Source organism: Sminthopsis crassicaudata, chromosome 1 (genome assembly GCF_048593235.1).
Source record: "Sminthopsis crassicaudata isolate SCR6 chromosome 1, ASM4859323v1, whole genome shotgun sequence".
Classification (NCBI taxonomy): domain Eukaryota; kingdom Metazoa; phylum Chordata; class Mammalia; order Dasyuromorphia; family Dasyuridae; genus Sminthopsis; species Sminthopsis crassicaudata.
In genome coordinates, this window is record NC_133617.1 from 448,772,830 (window position 1) to 448,793,574 (window position 20,745).

The following is a 20,745-nucleotide window of genomic DNA, read 5'->3' on the forward strand; positions in this document are numbered from 1 at the left end:
TGACCCTGATCCCTTCAAGCAAATTTGTCCTATACTAATGGTATTAGATTTATCATACTTCTAAATTTATGCAAATACTTTTAGTATTTATGAAAATTTAAAAGGGTAATATTTACTAAAAACTACTTTTCAAAATGTGACAACAAATAAACATTCACAGGACAGAAAAAAGCAAACAGGAAAAAATAAAGGACATGGGTTTAGGAATATGGCAATCTTATTTATTTCTAAATGGTGATAACCCAAAATGTTAATTTTTAATCACTCTTAGAAAAGTAGATCTGTAGGGCTAATAAGGATAAATCAGTCACACAAATGGTAATGGCTATTAAGTCTAAATAAAGAAATGAAAACACATTAAAAAAAAAAAAAAGGAAAAGCAAATAAAGAATAAAAATGCTATTCTATTTTATTTCTGTAAAACAGAAATATATATATTCATATACCCCTAAACAAATGTGAAACCATGACTGATCTAATAAGTAGATCCAATTATTAATGATGAATATGGTTCTTTCCAGCTCCAAGATTGGCACAGTTTAAACAACAGCGATAAATGTGACAAACTACTATGTACCTGATACTATCATTAATGATATTATTTCTTTTAATGAAATTCTATTGATGACCTTTGGATATGTCAACTCTTAAAGTTGTTCAAAGAAGTTAGAAAATTACCCAAATACACAAAAAATGTTCTTTAAAAAAAAATCCCCAAACCTTGACATTTGGGGAATAAGCCGAAAATTTCAAAGAATAATTGTGATTTATTATTTCCTAGTTATGGTCCTATATGATCTATGCCAAAGATTTTGCTATCTGTGGCCATGACAGTCTTGTAACATAAGAGAAACAATCAAAGTAGTCCTTCAGTGACTAAGTTCACAGAGTATAAAATGGGAAATTCTGAAGGAGCATTAGAACACAAAGATGCTCTTTACTAAATTACATTTCAAGTACAACAACTAAAAAGGGTAAAAAGAGTGATGCGTATTCAATCTATTTAGGAACAAAATGGAAAAAACACAAAACCTATTCCTGTTATAAATAATTTTTTTAAAAAATAAGAGCATTATAACAGTTAATTTACTAATAGTATATAAAAGCGATACTTTATCATTAACTCCTTATTTATTTGGGGTAGAGTGAGAAAAGTTTAAAAATCTGTGAGTTAAAAGAAAAAACAGCAAGTGTTACAATCAACTATCATCTATGAATCAATCGCTTCTAGGAGAAAAATCAGCAATTTTAGTTTACTATGTCAACATCATTTTAACCAAAGTTCTACAAAATTTATTGATGTTGTAAAATAGTCAACTTAAAATAAATGTGTGCCCTGGGTTTTGATGCTTAGGGAAGAACCACAATTACACAGTAATTCATGGAAGTCACATAAATCCTTATAAAAGAGAAATATTGTGGTATAGTGAATATACAAATTAGCAAAAAACCAGGAAGTCCCAGGCTCAAATCTGAGACATAGTGGTTAGGTGATCAATTTACTCAAACTCTCACTAATCTAGGTAACTCTCTTAAGATCATAGGTTACAGAGAAGTTGCTAACTTGTATTGGTACCTAGACTTTGCTCACACAGGCCCAGTTCCAATTCATGGAGATCTAAACTGATATAAATATAATCTCCAAGTTCTGTAACACATTCTAAGTCTTACAGAAAGGATCAAAGATCTAATTACTTTCATGAGCAGTTTGCACTAGATGACCCTTTCTAACTTTCAAAATTCTGTGATTCTATGAATAATGCCCATTTCCCCATAAAAATTCCATCATCCCACAGAGTAGTTCTATACCCACTTGTTTAGACCAAGGATACAGGTATCAACAGGGATCAAATATCATTAATTATTTCACCACTATGTGAAAACACATGTTTTCATGGAAGTCCCACACAAAAAGTTCAAGAGAAAGCTTCTGAATTTGGAGCATACCCTTACCATTCAACAGTAGAGCACATGAGCAATTAATTTGAAGCCCCAAAACAAAACAAAAGAAAATCTCTCTGCTAGACAGAAGCACTGTCAAAGGACAGAGATTCATAAAGCATCTCTGACAACATCTCTGTGATCTTGGGCATATTGCTTAATCTCCCTGGGCCACAATGAGGTTTGATTGGATTGGCCTCTAGGATCACTTCAACTCTAGATTTAAATAATTCATGTATTATGGCATATTCAACACTGTAGGATTACACTGTGTTTCTTAAGTTTCAGAAACCTTTTCCCAAATTCATTATTTAAAGCTCACACTTATTCCTTCCCTTATCAACCTTTCTTGCCTCTCTATCTGAAGAGTTAAAATTTGCTTACCTGTAAAAAGATGAGCACAAGTCTTTTTTAGTTTATTGGCTTGATCATATAGCTTCCGAGAACTCTTGTTAGATGTAGGATTCAACCTCTGTCTCATTGTTTTTACTCCCTGTCTAGAGTCTGGGTTGAAGAAGATCACAATTGGGAACCATTGGGTATAGTTTAACAAATCCACGGCTTTAGGGGTCACATCCAGAAGTGCATGCTTATTCTGTTATGAAAATAAGGATAAAAATAAGGAGATTTTTGTATCATAACAAAAGAAATAATTTATATTAAGTAGACAAAGTAACAGAACACTTGGAAATCAAATATATGTATGATAGTAGGGAAAAGCAGCAGTAGCAATCATTAAGCATTTATAGTCAGTTAAGGATAACAAGAAAACTATTTTTTCCCCCAAAATAGTCATGTTTTCCTCATTAGCACTTCTTTCAGAACAAATCTTATCAGCACATTACAATTCTATCAAGAACACATAAACTCTAGAAATGCCTCCTCTTCTGTTGCCTACATATAAATGCCCTTCTATAAAAAAATCTTCACCTAACCTTGCCATTCTCTTTAAGTGATCATCCCTTCTCCTTACAACCAAATTTTTAGAAAAAGCTAGCTAAAATTTGTTACTCCACTTCTTATTCCCTGGCAGTCCCTTGCAATCTGATATCTAAACCTTACTATTTGACTACAATTGCTCTATTATAGACCACTAATATCTCTTTAATTGCTAAATATTATCTTCCTCATTCTTCTAGATCTCTTTAGCTTTTGAGTATTCTCTCCTCCACCAGCTTTTGTGACTGTCTTCTCTTAGTTTTCCTATGTGTCTAATCATTTATTTTTCAATCTACTGCATCTATTATAAACTCCACCTGAAGTATGGATATACCCCAGAGCTTTGTCTTGAGCCCTATTCTCTCCCTATACTTTCTGGATGGTTTATCTCATCGATTTAATTATTGTATCTATCCTCAATCTATCTTGATTTCTTTGGAGCATTTGGTCACTTTCTTATCTCTGAGGGTTTTTTTGGGAGAGAAAAAAGTGGGATGTGACAGTGTACTCTCTTGGTTCTCATACATCTCTGACCATTCCTCAGTGTCTTGCTTGATCATCAGCTATGTTGTTTCCCCTGACTTGACACATACTAGATGATCTCATCAGTTTCTACAAAGGTGGTATCTAAATCTACATATGCTCTCCTAGTTTCTTTCCTGAGTTCCAATCCCACATCACCTAACTATTCATTAGACACTTTGGAGTGGATGTCCTTTAGATACCTCCAACTTAATATATCAACACAGAATCTCGTCTCTATTGAACTCAAATTATACAACAAATTAAACAATCTTGGATGACATTTAAATGTCCAACAGGCATCTCAAAGACAATGTGTACAAAAAGAACTTATCTCTTTCCTTAAACCCATACCTCCTCCTAACTTTTCCATTTCTAAGTATAACAACTTCCTTCTAGTCACCCAATTTAACAACAATAAACATATTCTCAATTCTTTCTTCTTCTTGACCTTTCATGTTGCCAAATCTTGTCAATTTTACCTCTCTGTGATATATCTCACACATTTCCTCTTTTCTCATTTAGTCATCCTAGTGTAAGCCCTGATTATTATTTGCCTATACTATATTGAGAATCATCTGAATCTTTCCTTGCTTCCAATCCCTTTCATTCTCCTACAGACATCAAAACATGATTTTGCTTTTTAAAAAAGCACAGGTCTTTCTAAATATTTCCCTTTTACTTTTAGGATAAAATATGAACTCTGTTGTTTGATATTTAAAGGACTTCACAATCTGATTCCAGTCTACCTATTTCCCATTATTCCTATTCACATATTTGTTATGCCAGATTGGCCTACTTTCAATTTGCTATAGGCAACATTCCACCTCTCTTTTTGGTACACTCTGGCTTCCATGCCTAGTTTCCTAACAAACCTCTTTGAGTTGTTTGCCCCATTTACTCCTGATAAAAATAGAGTAGTTGAATTATCTTCTTCTTGTTCAGTTAGTCATGTCTAACTCTTTGTGAGCCCCAGATATTGGACTGTTTTGTCATTTCCTTCTCCAGCTCATTTTATGGATGAGGAAACTGAGGCAAACTGGATTAAATGATTTGCCCAGGGTCACCAGATAACTCCAACAATCTATTTTATTACCTAGCTGCCTCCTGAATTACCTTACCTGTTCAATAATCTGTCTCACAGTATTCAATCGCACAACTCCACTGGACTTCTCCGATCCTGCATCTTTTGGTTCTGTCTCTATGAGAATAGTATTTTTGGTTTTAGAGAAATACAGATTAAATATTTTATATACATAAATAACTAAATCATTAAAAAAAAAAAAAAAGAACAGTGAGACTTACTGGCAGTTTGAAACACACCAGGCAATTCATTGGCCAACTTTTCCATGGCTATATCAGCTATGGGTCCAAACAAAACCACAGGCCTCTTGAAACCAGCTAAAGAAGACAAAAAAAATCTTCTGGATACATATACAATTTTAATATTATTAGTGTACCTAAAATGGTTTTTTAGATTCCAGGATAGTAAAATTTGATGTGAGTGATCTTATAAAGCAGGCCACAAAAATTTGATCTCTGAGTCAGGAAGACAGGGTTACAATTCTGACTCTGATATATACCAGCTATGTAATTTTGTCACACAGTCACTTAATCACTAAATGCTCCAGGCAGCTTTTTAACTTATAGCTGCAGAAGAGATATTAATTTGCATTTGTAGAAGTTTCCTCATTGGGAGTTCTCTATAGTATAGGGAACTATACTAAAGAAATCACAGATCCAGTTCGAATTAAAATGTTTTTTTTTTTTCCCCCCAAAGAAAAATGGTTTTTTCCTCACTTAAATTTAGAATTTAATAATCTTCCCTGTCTCCACAGTTACCTCTCTGGAAATGGTCATCTGTTCAGTTCTTTAAAAAGACAGCAAAAGAGGAGTGGAGGAGGGAGGAAGAGATAGAGGAGAGAAGAAAGATTAAAGAAAGATACCATGGAATTAAATTTTTTAAGCTAGAAAAGGATTGAGTCATCGCTGAAGGGAATGCAAAGATCAGAAAATATTCTATTTTGACTTAAAAAAAAAACCCAAATTTTTGACTAACCACAAAAAAGAAGATTGTCTATAAAACCGCAGAATATTCTTCAATATTTGCTGTCCTTTTGTGATTATAAATATGAGAATAAGGTTAGGATATAAACTTCTGAATAGCACTTAAACAGGAAAAAAAAAAAAAAAAAAGGAATCCTGAAAATATTCCCGCAGAGAGTTTCAAAAACACTTTTACTAGGAAATTGGCATAGTTTGTTGTCTGGGTAATCTCTGATAAACTAAATCTCAACACAACCCTATTCTGAAGGCAAACAGGCCACTATAGAAGAAAAATCACTTCTATATTTCTCACCCTCTCGAAGTAGGACCCTTTCATAAGCTGGGAATTTGGTGCTAACAGATACTACAGCAGTTAAATCTTCTCGACTTTTTCTCAGATTCTTTTTAATTCCAGATCTCTGACCACGCATTCTCCAGAAATCTGCCCTGTCTCCAGAGTTGTCCCTCTGAGCATTCTGTACACTGGCCATTTGTTCTGCCCTAAAAATAAATAAATAAAGGAATAAATAAAGGAATTAAATTTTTGAATCCAGAAAAGGATTGTGTTACACTGAGAAACTGGGAACTTACATAAAACATAGTAAATTCTAAACTTGTTTAAACAAATTTTTTTATTATGATCTTAAATGACAAAAAGGGCATTTCTAAAAACACAGATAACAAAAAAGAAAATTGTATGTAAAATTGTTTATCTTCCTTTTTAAAAAAAGGATATAATAAATCACATTATATATATATATATATATATATATATATATATATATATATATATATATATATATATATATATATATATATATATACACATTTTATTTTTTATTATAGCTTTTTATTTACAAGATATATGAACGGCTAATTTTTCAGCATTGATTCTTGCAAAATCTTCTGTTCCAACTTTTCCCCTCCTTCCCCCACCTCCTCCTCTAGATGGCAGGTAGACCAATACATGTTAAATATGTTAAAAGTATCACATGTTACTTTCAAAACTGTTTTCCTGGTCTCTACATCTTTCTGAATTTCTTTTTATTCCCTTCTGTGCATTTTTAAATGTTTCAATTTATTTTTTTAAGGCATTACCATTTCTACCTCCCTTTTCCTCCAAACCAAAAACTGAAAAAGAAAAAGCAAAACAAAACAAAACAAAATGAAACAAAAAACAAAAACAAAAACAAAAACAACAACAACAACAAAACTTTCTATCAAATAAGCTCAGTCAAACAAAATGAGCCCACAAAGTCACATCAAAATGTCTTTCTGCATTTTAATCCATCATCTGTCAGAACATAAAATGCTTCATCATATGTCTTTTACAAACATAGCTAGATGTTGTATTGGTCAGAGTTAAGTTGTTCAAAGTTGTTTTTTATTTACCATGTCCTAGTAAAAGAACAGTTCTGGTTCTAATTCATATTATATCAATTTATACTGCTCAAGATTCCATTATATTCCTATATCAAAATTTGTTGAGCTATTCCTTTGTTGAGCTCTTAGATGATAGTTTTTTTCCTTTTTTCCTCTCTTTTAATCAATTTCTCTTCAAGTTTGTTTTGCTTCCACCTATTCCCTTCCAATATTATCTACCCCCTTACTAACCAGCCTCCCAAAATGATCCCTGAATAATGTTCTGTTCAGTTTATTTCTGCACCACACTCTGAGTGCGTTCAACCCTACTTTGTCCATTTCAGACAGGTGAGGTTTATTTGATGCTCATGTTCCTCTCTTCCTGCATTTTTGTATAATCTTCTCATATATCCCAAGTATATCATTATATTTATTCCTTTTACATTATCTCTTTTCCCTTCTCACACCCTCAGAACAAAACCACTCCTCTTTCAGGACCTCTAATATTTTAATTTAACTCTTTAAATACCCTTTGAGCAATAGGTTTTGAAGGGCCACTTATTCTCCTTGAATTAAAATGGTAGTAGCATTACACCACCATACAACTGCTTCTAGTTGCTCAAATAAAATTTCTAAGGTTTCTCTTCATTTACGTATTTCTAAACTTCTACTTAGCTTGATCTCATCAGAAAAGCTTAAAAATCCTCATTCCATTAAAGGGTTCCTCCCCAAAACCCCCCCCACACCCCTTCTAACACTTCTCTATAGGAAAAATCATAGTTTTACATGACCAATAATTATTGATTTTAAGTATTTATCTTTTGTCTTCCAGAATACTATATTCCAAACTCTCTTTTAATGTGTAGAAGTGCCAGATTTTACGTCAATCTGCCTTCATTTCTCTGGAAATTGAATTTCTTCTTTCTAAATATTTGTAGCACTTTTTCTTTAACTTAGGAGTTCCTTGGGACTTTTCTTTTGGAGTTTCTTTCAAATGACCAGTAGATTCCATTTTTGATTCTAATATAGCTGGGCAACTTTTACTTATGCATTGCATTTTACACTAAAGCAAACTGATATTAGTTAATATAAAGAATTTTTAAGAATTATTTAAATCTGAGCCATTATTATTAAAGAAATCAATTTCCCACTAAAACCAATTTAGACAGAAGTGATCGGTTCATGGTATAAATTGAAACATAATTTTTTTGAACATGGCCATTGTGGAAATGTTTTGTTTGTAAATGTATAATTGTTACAAAGGCTTTTTTCTTCCTTTTATACCCGAAAAGAAGAGGAAAAAACTGTCAATTGAATATAGTTTATAAAAATAATAATAATTTCTAAGCTACAATAATAATATAATAAAAAGCTATACTTTTTGGGGACTGCTCATGGTCAATTAATCAACAAATATTTACAGGTTCATAGCCCCTTTCCTGAGAGTCTAGGTTGAATGACAACTTAAGTTCAAGAAGAGAATTAAATACTGCCTTGGAAATTATTCAAATGTCATCATGAGGTAGAACAGTTGTATGGATGTCAAACATACACAACAGAGATGATGGATCCCTCCCTTTCATCTTTAAGCCCAATTTATAGGGAGAAGATAAATGCAAAATACATAATTATAAATTTGATTAAATAACCCAGAATTTGGGTATATTAGCTTTCATGGAGCATTTATGAATATTGTAATTCACATACCTGCTTTTATTTGGAATTAGGCCTTTTTCCAGCTCATTTCCGATTCTCACAGCTAGCCAGTTACCCAGTTTGCCATCATACAGCGTATCTACTACTCTGAAAATCTCCCCTCTTGTGAATGCTAAGCTTTGAGGTGATTCTTTCTCACATTCAAAGTGGCTCCTGATGAAAAACGAGTCCCCTCTGCCACAGGCCAGAATGTCCCTATATACTGGAAAGGACAAGCATCTTTTAGATTGGCTGACTATGATAATCCTTCACTGTCAATTATTTCCTATGTCTTTATGAAACCATCCTTTCTTGGGAGTTCAGCTCTTTATGGAAGAATATTATAAATGCCTTTCCCTTTTTTCATTAGTCTTCCACAATCCAAAGCCACTGGGACACACCTCTTTTTTTATTACAAATGGCACTATTGAATTTAAATTAAAGAAATGATACCCACCCTGCTCCTAAAGCCAAAACCTGGAGACCCAATTACCCTTTCAAGTACAGCTCCTTAAGGCAGACTTTGCATCCCAAAAATTCATTTTTAAGTACACGCAGTTAATGAAAATGTATTAGTAAAATACACACATGTACAGCTTCCAATTTTTTTTGTTTCCAAAGGTGTCCCAACTGTGACTCATTACACATTTTATGAGCCTATCTCTTAATACAAAAACCAAATTTTCCTTAATTTTATCTAGCAACCAAAACTTTTTACAATTAAAAAAATTCTTTCTACATTTTCTCTTGACAAGTTAGGGCCTCAACAACCTGCTCATTAATGACCAAACCAATTTTCGCAACATAAAGAAAAATGTTCTTACCATCTGCTCTGCTCTGAACTAAAAGAGTCACCATTTCACCTTTGGGAATTTCTAATAGGCAGAGAACTGCATCTTCTCGAACCAGGCCTCTGAAATCCTGAGAGTTCACCTAATGCAAAAAGAAATAAGTAGCAAAGAAATGATATTTCTGAACATAAATTATTCCCCAATTTATTTTAAAAGAAATGCATTAAAAATGACACTCATTCAAATTGAATTGTCTTCATTCTGAGACAATTCAGACTTAGCTTTTTTTTTTTTTTTTAATTTCATGGACTTAATTAAGAGTCTTGTGGAATCTTACATAGTACATGCTTGAAGGAAAGACTAAATTTCAACTGAAGGTTACTGTTGCGAGCTGTCGTCTCTAGAAGCTGCTGGATCGCTCTCTGGGAAGAGATCTGCTGTGTCTACTCAAATCTCTCAGACAGATTCTTCTTCCTGTAACGAACCTTTGTCTCCACGCAGTTGCTGTTAACTCTTGTCCTTAGAAGTGACTTCCCTTCCTGCAGAGAGCCCCGTCAAGCCTGATGCAATGCAGAGTCTTTCTTCTTGAATCCTGGCTCTGAATCTCCTCCAGCTCTTATCCTTCTCCAGGCCGATCTGCTCTCTGCGCCCAGTGCTGTCTCTTTTTATCCTCCCAGAGAATGGGCGTGGGATAATGCAAGGGCTTCTGGGAAGAACCACCCCAGCCAATGAGCTTGCCCCCTCTATCAAGTCAACCTGAGTTCTCACCTTGTAATTGTCCAGAAAACCTGAATTCTCACCTTGTCACTATCCAGACAACCTCAGTTCTCACCTAGTAATCCCAACAGGTTACTAATAAGCAAAACAATTTTTCCCCAATCCAAATTCTCAACCCCCTGAAAATAGCCTGTGGACCTCAAATTAAACTCTCCATTATTGCCCTTATTTGGCATGTTTTGGCATTTGTCACCTTCTATTCATGTGTTTGCCTAAGCCTCTGTATTGTGATGCTCTATCCAGTCTGAGGACCATAGCTGAATTGATCCTTTCTCAATTCCTTCCCTAAATTTCAAATTTACTTGACTCAAAGCAGTCAGTTGACAAGCATTTATTGAATGCCCGCTTTGTCTCAGGCATGGTGTCAAGCGCTAGGGAAACAAAGGAAAGCAAAAGACAGTGCTTGTTTTTAAAGAGCTTCCAGTCAAAAGTGGAGCAGGATATCAACATACAAACAAGATAAATAGAAGGAAATAAACAGAGAGAAGGAATTAGCATTAAAAAGGATGGGAAAATCCTTGTAGAAGTTGGGGTTTAGCTGGGACATAAAGGAAACCAGAGAAGACAGGAGGGAGAAATTTTCAGGCAAGAGGGATGCCCGTGTGTCTTGTGGATTTTGTATTAGAATTTGTTCTGTGTTACTATGTCAGAATCTTTAATTAGCTATTTAGTAGTCTGTTTTTATCCTGAAGTGGGTTCTGTTTCAGCTACAGATTACAATTCATTAATGCAACGTATTTGTTTTTCTAGCACAAAAGGCAAAATCATTTTTCTATTCTTTGCAGAGGGAGAATAATTAATACAAAATTTAATTGGGCACAAAGACCATCTACTTCCTAATCTCCAGATAGTTTCTTACTTGGAAAAATTACATCCTACAGTTTCTCGCACATTGTTAGAATGACAACAGAAAACAAAACATTTTGTGGGGTATAAATGTGTGGAGTAAGATATGATGAAGAACTAAAGTAAACCAGACCTATAGGCACCAGTCACGTGAAGGCCTAGGCTGCATTCCATTGTCCAAAGAAGAGGAGGCTGTAAATCACCTTGTCGGTTGCATTCCACTGACCAAATAAGGAAAGGGGGGGTGGGGTGGGGAGTGCAGACTTGTATGACCAATCACAACCTATGGAGGGTGGGATTTTGGAGATTCTTTGTCTGAAATGTATAAAAGTTGTGAACATCTTCAAGAGAGTGGCTCTCTCCTGCTGTGAATTTGGTTCACAGACCAGGATGGGGTCCGCTTCTTGAGATTCTAATAAATAATTCTGTTTTTCTATGAATGATCTGAGTAATCATTTTTGGATAGGATTTTCTATCCCTCACATAAATGTTGAATGCTATTAGTTTCCACACTTTGAAAAACTGTTTTGTCTTTAGCATCTGACACAAAGAAATGTAATATTATGATGCCACAGCTTTATTATTATTATTATTATTATTATTATTATTACTGGAATTTAGATTTGGGGAAGACAAAAAACATCTCTGAAGTCTTCCAAATTTCTAGATCATTGTATTGTTTAGGTCTTGCATTATTCCATCCTTCTAATTTTATTATTTATTTATTTATTTATTACTTACAGCCTTCTAATGTGGATTTTTTTTTTTAAATTATTCAACAAAATTTTATTATTCTGTGCTCTGCTTCAACTGTACCTCTCTAATACCTATACTATTCTGAACATTATTTTTAGTGCCATATAATATATTTTCAAACATTGAAGAGGGGACCCCGAAACTCTAAAAATCCTTAAAGGAGAAAATCTCCTTCAACTTTGCCTCAGTGAGGGACTTGCCCTGAGGAACAAACAGTTTCATCCTAGTTATTTGGGTGGAGTCAGCTCAGTCCTGAAACTCATAGGACTCAATTCAAATTCCAGCTCAAGCTGAAACCCAGCGATGAGCCAACTTGGGACTTCACCCATGAGCCCCTTTCAGCTTGTAGCCAAAGCTCTCATTATAAAAGAGCCAAACTAAAACCCTATCTTTGCAGAGATTCCAAACATGCCAGCTCCATGCTTGGCATGCTAAGGGCTTCTATCCACTGGAATATTCTTTCCAGTGCCCTCCTCTCTTTATCTTCACCTATTTTCCTAACCAGACTTTATGCCTCTCTGTCAGGATTTCTAACCTTGCTTCCAATCCCCATAATAAACCTCTTTTATCAATCTAGGTTTTCGGGTCTATAAATTCTTTTACAGAGAACCTCTGAACTGCCAAAAGGGAGTTCCCCAAAACTCCCTACCCTCACACCGAATCCCAAAGGGTTTCAGGAGAACCAAACCTTTCCATTTGGTTCCTTGAACCCCAAACCTGCCACTAGACCTTATCAACCTCACTCTGACACATCTGTAAATTTACCCTTTGTGGAATTCTATTGGTACCAATGGGGAATGTACTATTTCAATGGAAAACATTAGCAGGGCTCATGTTTGCTTTTCATTTGCTTCAGAAATATGTCTCTCTCCCCTAATGGGGCAGATAGTCAAGAAAGAAGACTATCTTGTACTTACTTTTACTGTCTTCTTCCTTGAAAGATGATTACTAGATCTGATTTCCTATTTAGCCTCCCTCCATCACTTCAATCTTTTCCCTTAATCTATAGTTATTTTGACATTTTCTTAATACTTTTTCCTCATATTTGTAAGAAGCAGAACTGAAGAACTAAACATATATAGAAACTGAAGATTCATGTTTCTTATGTTAATAGCCTAATTTAAGAGATCCAAATGATGAAGCTGGCTTAAACAGTGTTCCAAAAATCAAGACGCAACTTCCCCCAGTGCTCATAACCTTCTTACCTGGAATGTCCATTTCCCTATGTCTCCTTTCTCATAAAGGTGAGACCTTGATTTTCAGGTTCCCTACCATATGCTTGAAGGCAATGACTGTCATTCTTTTTTGCTTCTATTCCCAGTGGGTAACATAGAGTAAGTAAATGCTTACTGATTTACTAAGCAGAAGTGACTAGCACAAAGAAAAATTACATACAATGTAATGATTACTTATTAGCATTTTAATTCTTTGAAAACTGGTTATCATATTTCACCAGAGATAGAAGTTAACTTGTTCATTTATTTTACTTTAGTTTTCTTCTTTGATATATGGAAGGGTTCTATTTAGTGGAGATATAGAGTCAATGGGAAGGGACAAGATTGTTTAAAAAAAAAGGGGGGGACAATGTTAAGTCTTTTTTTGGAGGAAAAAAAAAGAAAATGAGTAATCCACACTTAGTATATATAGAAAATTTTAGAAAAATGCATAGTTGATCAATAAGAAAATCATATTCTTAAGTCATCATTTTATGGCAAAATATATTAAGCCAATGACTCTTTTCCTTTTTAAGGGAAAAAAATGCTTCTATTCAAGTATTTTAAAATAAATTTTTTGTATAAGTGTAGTTCACTTGAAAAGTTACAAAAATAGAAAGCTGCCTTCTTAAGTATTTAGAATATTAAAGAAATTCTTTGATAACTCTCTCTCTCTCTCTCTGTGATCCTAATTGTTGCCAGCACTATGGTGTCTAGGGGGAGAACCTATAGAAGGATTAGTAACATCAGTGAAAATTCCTAATCTAGTATAATTTTATGAATTTGTGCTATTCACTGTTTTCTAAATTAAATTTTAAAAGTCCATTTTTCTCAAGTAATTTTAATAAATAGGATAAAGTTCTAACAATGACCACACTTACCTTCAGAATTTGATCCCCTTCTTGTAAACCCTCTTGTTCTGCCGAAGTTCCTTCTTGAATGCCAGCAACAAATATCCCAACATCATTTCCACCAGCCAGTCGAAGACCTACACTATCTCCTTTCTTGAATTTCACCATTTTAGTGTTTGGGCTAGAAATATTTGTGCCAGTAGAGGTGGGAGAGGGAGGGAGATGGAGAGAAAGCAAGAGAGTAGAGAAAAAAAATTTTTAAGTAAATAGAAGAGAGATAATATTGATAAAAATAAATTTAATTGAAATTATTTCAGAGACTTGCTTCCTCACAGACTGCTAATGGGGCAATATGCTTTGTAAGTATAATAACACAATATGGACTAGGGGATTCAATAATAAATTGGCAACAAAAAACACATGAATTGTAATCTGCTTCACTCAGTAAGAGGAATCATTTGAACATGATGAATTTAATCTTCACATCTATAAAATATAGATATTGTCACTGTACTTCAAAAGAAGCACTAGGGACCATGACAAAGAAATGACTCCTAAAATAGTTATGCCTTCCCCAAAGCCTCGTATCTAGTGAACACAACTATTTGGAACATTGTCAAGAACTAGGCCTTTGAGCAACTGAAATAGATGTCACAAACTATGAATTCAAAGTTCATGTATACATTTTACTCATAGGAGAGTTCCATAAACCATTTCTTATGGTGCATTTTGTATCCAACCCAGAGATTACAAATGAAGGAACAATAACAAATTAGGAAGTACAAGTAGGGAGTAATGCTAGAAGTGGGCACATAAGTGACAACCTGACAGTAAAGGAAGCTGAGTATAACAAATAATTTTTATAATGAAGTCTCTAAATCAAAGTCTCTATGTTTTAGAGAGACTAGGCTTAATTTTTAAAAAGTTTTTCTATTCAGTTATTGGGGTAATCTTTTTACATATCATACTTCTTTCCCAGAGCATGCCAAATTAATGGGCAAAGACAAAAGATTTTAATAGTATAATTTGGATTTTTTTTTTTACTTTTACAGGAACAATTATATAAAATAAAAATAACAATTATGGAAAACTATAGAAAACCACCTGTAAAATATGTGATGAGGACTAAACTGAAAAGTAAGAGATTCTAAGACCTTAAGTGTTCATATATATTTTTTAATATACTTATTTTCAAATTTCTCTAGTAATTAGATTCTAGGTTTCCTTCTGGTAGCTCATCTAATTATAACATTCTTAACAACTTTGCACAATTGTTAGCACTTACATCTTAGAATCATGAGATAAGAGAAGGAAAAAAAATCTCAAAAAGCCATTTAATCCAGTCCTTCCATTTTATAGATGAGAAAAATGAAAACCCCAAAGGCTAAGTGACTTGTCTAAGCTCATACTTAATATAACATGGGTCAGAGGAAATATATGAATCCATAGAGGTAATGTTCTTTCCACTGTCCAACACTGGCTACTGACTTTCAAGATTATGGCCTCCAAACTTTTTGTACTAAGATGCATTTTGTTGGCAGGAGAGACACTTTGCTGCTCTTGACAGAACTGAAAACAAACTAGGTAATTTTAAATATCAGGTTTCCTGACTGAAATATGAAGGCATAAAAAAATTAACCATAAAAATAATATTTTTTGCTTAGGCAAATCACTTGACTTTTCTTAACTATAAAATGGGGAGGATAACAGCACCATCACTACAGAATAGAAGAATAGTTGTGAGGATAAAATGTAAAGTGCTTTGTAAACCTTAAAGTACAATACAAATGCCAGCTAATACATATTGTTGGCCAGGTGGTAATTGTTAGGATTCTTACAAGGTACTAAGACAGTGGAATTGATAGAGGCAATAATTATCTAACTTAGCATGCTAAAGCATCTACAAGGAGATGTTATGGGCCAGAACTTGAAACAAGGTACTAAGTGGAATTGAATTGAATCTAGTTTAGCATTGATTTAATCCTACAACAAATAATAGTTTCCTAGTGATATAATGATTGTTGTATACTCAAGTGTGGGGCATATAAGGAGGCGGTCTCAGAGCCAGGAAGGAGAAGCCCACTACAAGCTCATTCGGAGGAATCTAGAGGCAGAAGCTAGCAGAGGCAAAGGACTAGCAACAGGAGCTCTCAGAACCAAGGAGAGAGGTAGTCCTCTAAGAAAGCTAACTGGGCTCCAGGAAAAGAGACAAGACTTTGAAGGAAACAATAAAAGATTTAGACTTTAATTCCTGGCTGCATTCAGGGTGATTACACTGAACTGAACTGAAGGCTGCCTCCAGAAACCCCCAAAGAAACCTGCTCCCAGAAAATATTTATTTTAGAGAAGAATATTACAGGTAATCACCTAACCCTAGGCAACTCTCAAGAGTTACATTTTTAGGGACAGCTAGATGGTAGTGGATAAAGCACCAGTCAAAAGGACCTGAGTTCATATGGAACCCCACACACTTAGTATTTCCTAGCTGTGTAGCCTTGACAAGTCAATTAACTCCAAATACCTCAGCAAAAACAACAATAATAACAACTTTTCTAGTCTGTGGTGGTAAAGAAAGATTCTACAATCCAATGGGAAAACCACAGGTTCAGTCAAAAACAAAATACAAAACCTTGTATTAAGATGGGTAAATGGAAAGAGATCATGTCTCTATACAAATATATTTTTATGGGTTTTACAAGAAATACAGTCAAGTATTAAAGCGTTAACACTCATATTTCACTAAAGAGGAGACAATGTACATAAGAACACACCTATCTTGGACCAAAGGAGTTTAGCTACTCAAATTCCATAAGACTTTGACATATTATAAGGCAACAGCATTATAGTGAAAGATACTTGTATTGGAGCAGGTTGGGAGGAGGGGGCATGACACCATAATGCAATGGACTAAATCTGTATCACAAATAAAAATGAGTCCAATAACATTATAGTTATGCCTTTTCTTTCTCTTCTAAATATCTTTATAGCAACATCCTTGTTCTATCTGATATAGGTTACAGCCTCCCAAAAAAGAAAGGAAAAAGAGAGAAAGAAACTAATCATTCAAAAAACAATAAAATTTAAAACACAAAATTGACTTCTCATTTTTACTGAACTAGTAAAAACAAAACAAAAACTCAAAAAAAAATCCCCAAAAAGAGTTTGTGTGTAGAAAAAGTATATATACTTGTGTGTGTGCACGCGTGTGCACAGTCATGCTTTGCACAGCTCCAATGAAAGTACTTTGTTTTGTAATAATATAAATGAATGAATAAATCAGAACCAAGCCCCCATCACAGACTATAATATTGTGGGGCCACTCTCTTCCAAAACTCTCTTTTTAAGTTTACAAAGGGCTTTCCTTAAAGCCATCCCCCTTGAGGTTGGCAGGACACATATTAGCATTTCATTTTACAAAATGAGAAAAAAGCTAACAGGCTAATTAAATTGCCTATGATCACCTAACTAATAAATACCTTAGTTAGGATGCCATTGAGATAGTCAATAACAATCTGAACTAACTGCCCTCTAATATTACTTCACCTAATATTGTATTTAGAAGTATTCTGGATTTTCTTCTCACATAAAATCAAATGTGAATATACATATATATACATATATTTATATGTTTATATGTTTATATGTATTCATCCACACAGATACATAAACACAAATATGTATGGGTGGGTGGGTGTACATGCGTGTGTCTGTGTTGTTGTCATACTCCCTTTGTCTGTTGTGTCCAATTAAGAGAATAGAAAATAAGAAGAATAAAAGAGAAGGGAGAATCAGAACATACCCATATATTGCTTCATCTTCAGAACTCGGCCGAAGAAAAGTTCTTGATGCTGCTTTAGGTTGAGAAACTACATTAAAAAAAAAAAAGTGTCTGTTATTAACAAATAAATTATTTTAAATTCATTAAAATATTTATTAAGCACTCAATATATACAAATCATTGTGTTAGGTAGTGATATAACAATAGTTTCTGACCTTAAGAAACTTATACTTTAAAAAGAGTTGGACAAAACATGCAATGAAAGAAATATAATAAAAGTTTGATAGGAGCAAAGAGCAAGTGGAAAAATCCCAATAAAGTGTTCTAGAAAAATCTGAGGAAGGAAAAAAACCATTTTCATTCAACTGAAAGAAGGAAGAAGGCAAAATTCCCAAAAAAAGTATGCTGAAGGAAGACTTTAATAAGAGAGTAATGAATTCCAGATATGGTAAGTTGCTGTTGCAATTGCATAGATGCTAGAAAAAGCAGGAAGAAATAAAAAATAAAATTAATAATTCAGTCAAACTACACTAGTGTGAAATAAGAATTGAAAAGTAGCATGGAGTCAGATTGTGGAGAGCTTTAAATGTCAGGATAAGGAGGCTATGTTTTATTCTATAGGAAAATGAGAGCCAAAGAAGATTTTGATCATGGAAGTGAAGTGATCAGACCTTGCCAACAGTGTCAAAAACATATTGGAGAAAGGAGAGGCCAGACACAGGGAGGCTGGTGAGTTAGCTACTTTAATGTAGACTAATTAAGAACTATTGATATGAACAATTTTCAGATGATGAAATTAAATCTATTTTTAGTCACTGGAAAAAATGCTCTAAATCACTACTGATTAGAGAAAAGCAAATTTTAACAGCTCTGAGGTACTACTTCACACCTCTTAGATTAGCTAAGATGATAGGAAAAGATAATGATAAAAAGAAAACTGGAACACTAATTGTTGGTGGAGTGGTAAACTAATCAAACCTTTCTGGAGAATAATTTGAAACTATGCCCAAAGGGCTATCAAACTATGCATACCCTTTGATCCATCATTGTCTCTACTGGGTCTGTATCTCAAAGAGGTCACAAAAGAATGGAAAAGATCCACATGTGCAAAAATGTTTTAGCAGTCCTTTTTATCATTAGAAGGAACTGGAAACTGACTGGATGCCTACTGAGTGGCTGAATAAGTTATGGTATATGAATATAATGGAATATTATTGTTCTACAAGAAATGAAAAGCAAACTTGGAAAGACTTAAATGAACTGATACTAATTGAAGTGAGTAGACCCAAGGAAACATTGTTCACAGCAACAAGAAGATTATGGGATGATCAACTCTAATAACGTGGCTCTTTTCAATAATGAAATGATTCAAGGCAATTCCAACAGACTTGTGATGGAAAGAGCCATTCGCAAGCAGAGAGAGAACTATATAGACTAAATATAGTTCAAAACATAGTACTTTCACCTTATTTTCTGTTGTTATTGTTTGCTTATTTTTTCTCTCATTTTTTTCTTTCCTTTTTTGAACTGATTTTTCTTATACAGCATGATGAATATCAAATTATGTTTAGAAAAACTGTCCATGTTTAACATTTGTTGAATTGTTTGCTATCTATGGAGAAGTGGAGAGGGGGAAGGAAAGAGAAAAATGTGGAAGGCAAGGTTTTGCAGAAGTGAATGTATTGGCTAAAATAAAAAGCTACTAAAATGAAAAAAAAAATACTAATAAGGAGCTGAAGTAGGATGATATTAAGTGGAAGGAGGAGTCATTTGAAAGAGTCTTTGTAGATAGAACCCTGAAAACTTAAGAAATTGACTGGATGAGCACAAGACAGAAGGAAGGATGCAAAGATATCTTTGGAAGCTGGCTAACTCGGAAGAAAAATAGGGGAGAAGAAGGGAAGAATTAAAAAGAGAAAAAGATGTTCAGATATGAGTTAAAATAAAGAAGACGTTTTTAATTTACAGAATTTCAAAATTAAATCCTTACCAAGGAAATCTTCTTGGTATTTGGATTCCTTATTGTTTTCTGGAACAATAGGAGTAGGAATATCACCAGTGGTTTTAAATGGAGTGGGTGTTGCTCCCATTTTGGAAAGTCTATTTGATGTATCTTCTCTAAGTTATATGGGAAAAAACACATATGTTTTATTAATTATGCATGTTTTTAAAATGTGAGTGAATGTGAATTGTATAAAGGCAACAAATAAAAGGCACCATCTTACTTTGTCCTTTCTTTCAGCTTTTCATTTGAGGAATTATAATCAAAATCAGAAGAATGGATCCTTTTCTCATCTGGAGAAAATGATTGGTTTGATTCTATTTCTGAAATATCTTGAAGTAAAAAAAAAAAAAGAAGTATATTATTAAAATATTTAATTGAAATTCTAATAGCCCCTAGGCATAAAACATGGAGAAGGAAAGAGGCAAGGAATGCACAGTATTTTATTATTCCTCAAGAAAAAAAAATGTTTTAAAATTTTTACTAAAATTAACAAAGAACCAGTTTTAGAACTTCGTGTCTTCTAAAATCACTATCCAAAAACGCTTTTGTGAAGTTGCACCTTAAGTAATATCTCAGGTGTATGTCTCCTCCCCCTAAATAGTTCTTTGAAAATAGTATTCAAGTCTCATTTTTATATAAGCACAATTATATCATGGTAAAAAACTACATTAACAGAATAAAGGATTCTGTTTTCCTGCTTTTCCTTTCCTTCTTTTAACTGTCAGACAGCTGAGGAGAATAGACTTGGAGTTTGAATCCTGCCTGGATCTTTTGCTCTCATTCAGCCTCAGTTTCTTCATCTGAGGGCTTCTATAAAAAAATCAAAAGCATTTATATGCTAACTATATAAATACTATTATTTCATACTCTACTCCATGGGAATAGCCTTAACCTCATCTTTCTGCTGAAAGATTCCAAAGCTTCATTTCTAAGTCCAGATTTTTCTATCTAGGTATGGTATTATGTCAACCGCTTTAATTCAATAAGGTAATGAACTAAACTCATCATAGTTGAGTAATTTCTTTAAAAACTAGGCAGAACTTTAGAGATAATTGACAGATAAATAATGATAAAACTGTGACCTAGTAAAATACAATATCTTATTTAAGCTTACCTGGATATCTGGTGACACATTCGGGATCAGAACTTAAGTGTCTTGGTACTTGGTACAATTGGTCTGATACTTGCTATAATTCTTCCCACAATATCACAACTACATTCC

General features: G+C 33.7%; 1 protein-coding gene across 3 annotated transcripts in view; it reads right to left on the minus strand.

The window, feature by feature from the left end:
* TJP2 (tight junction protein 2) overlaps positions 1-20,745 on the minus strand; it is a 143,198-nt gene that overhangs the window by 10,993 nt on the left and 111,460 nt on the right. For all 3 annotated transcript variants that reach the window (XM_074280731.1, XM_074280730.1, XM_074280729.1), the window contains 10 exons: positions 19,744-19,852; positions 19,509-19,636; positions 17,540-17,606; positions 13,771-13,921; positions 9,330-9,438; positions 8,518-8,728; positions 5,762-5,949; positions 4,708-4,803; positions 4,524-4,603; positions 2,326-2,536 (listed from right to left, as the gene is read on the minus strand). In XM_074280731.1, coding sequence (XP_074136832.1) covers positions 2,326-2,536; positions 4,524-4,603; positions 4,708-4,803; positions 5,762-5,949; positions 8,518-8,728; positions 9,330-9,438; positions 13,771-13,921; positions 17,540-17,606; positions 19,509-19,636; positions 19,744-19,852 — 1,350 coding nt within the window. The remainder of the gene's footprint in view (positions 1-2,325; positions 2,537-4,523; positions 4,604-4,707; positions 4,804-5,761; positions 5,950-8,517; positions 8,729-9,329; positions 9,439-13,770; positions 13,922-17,539; positions 17,607-19,508; positions 19,637-19,743; positions 19,853-20,745) is intronic.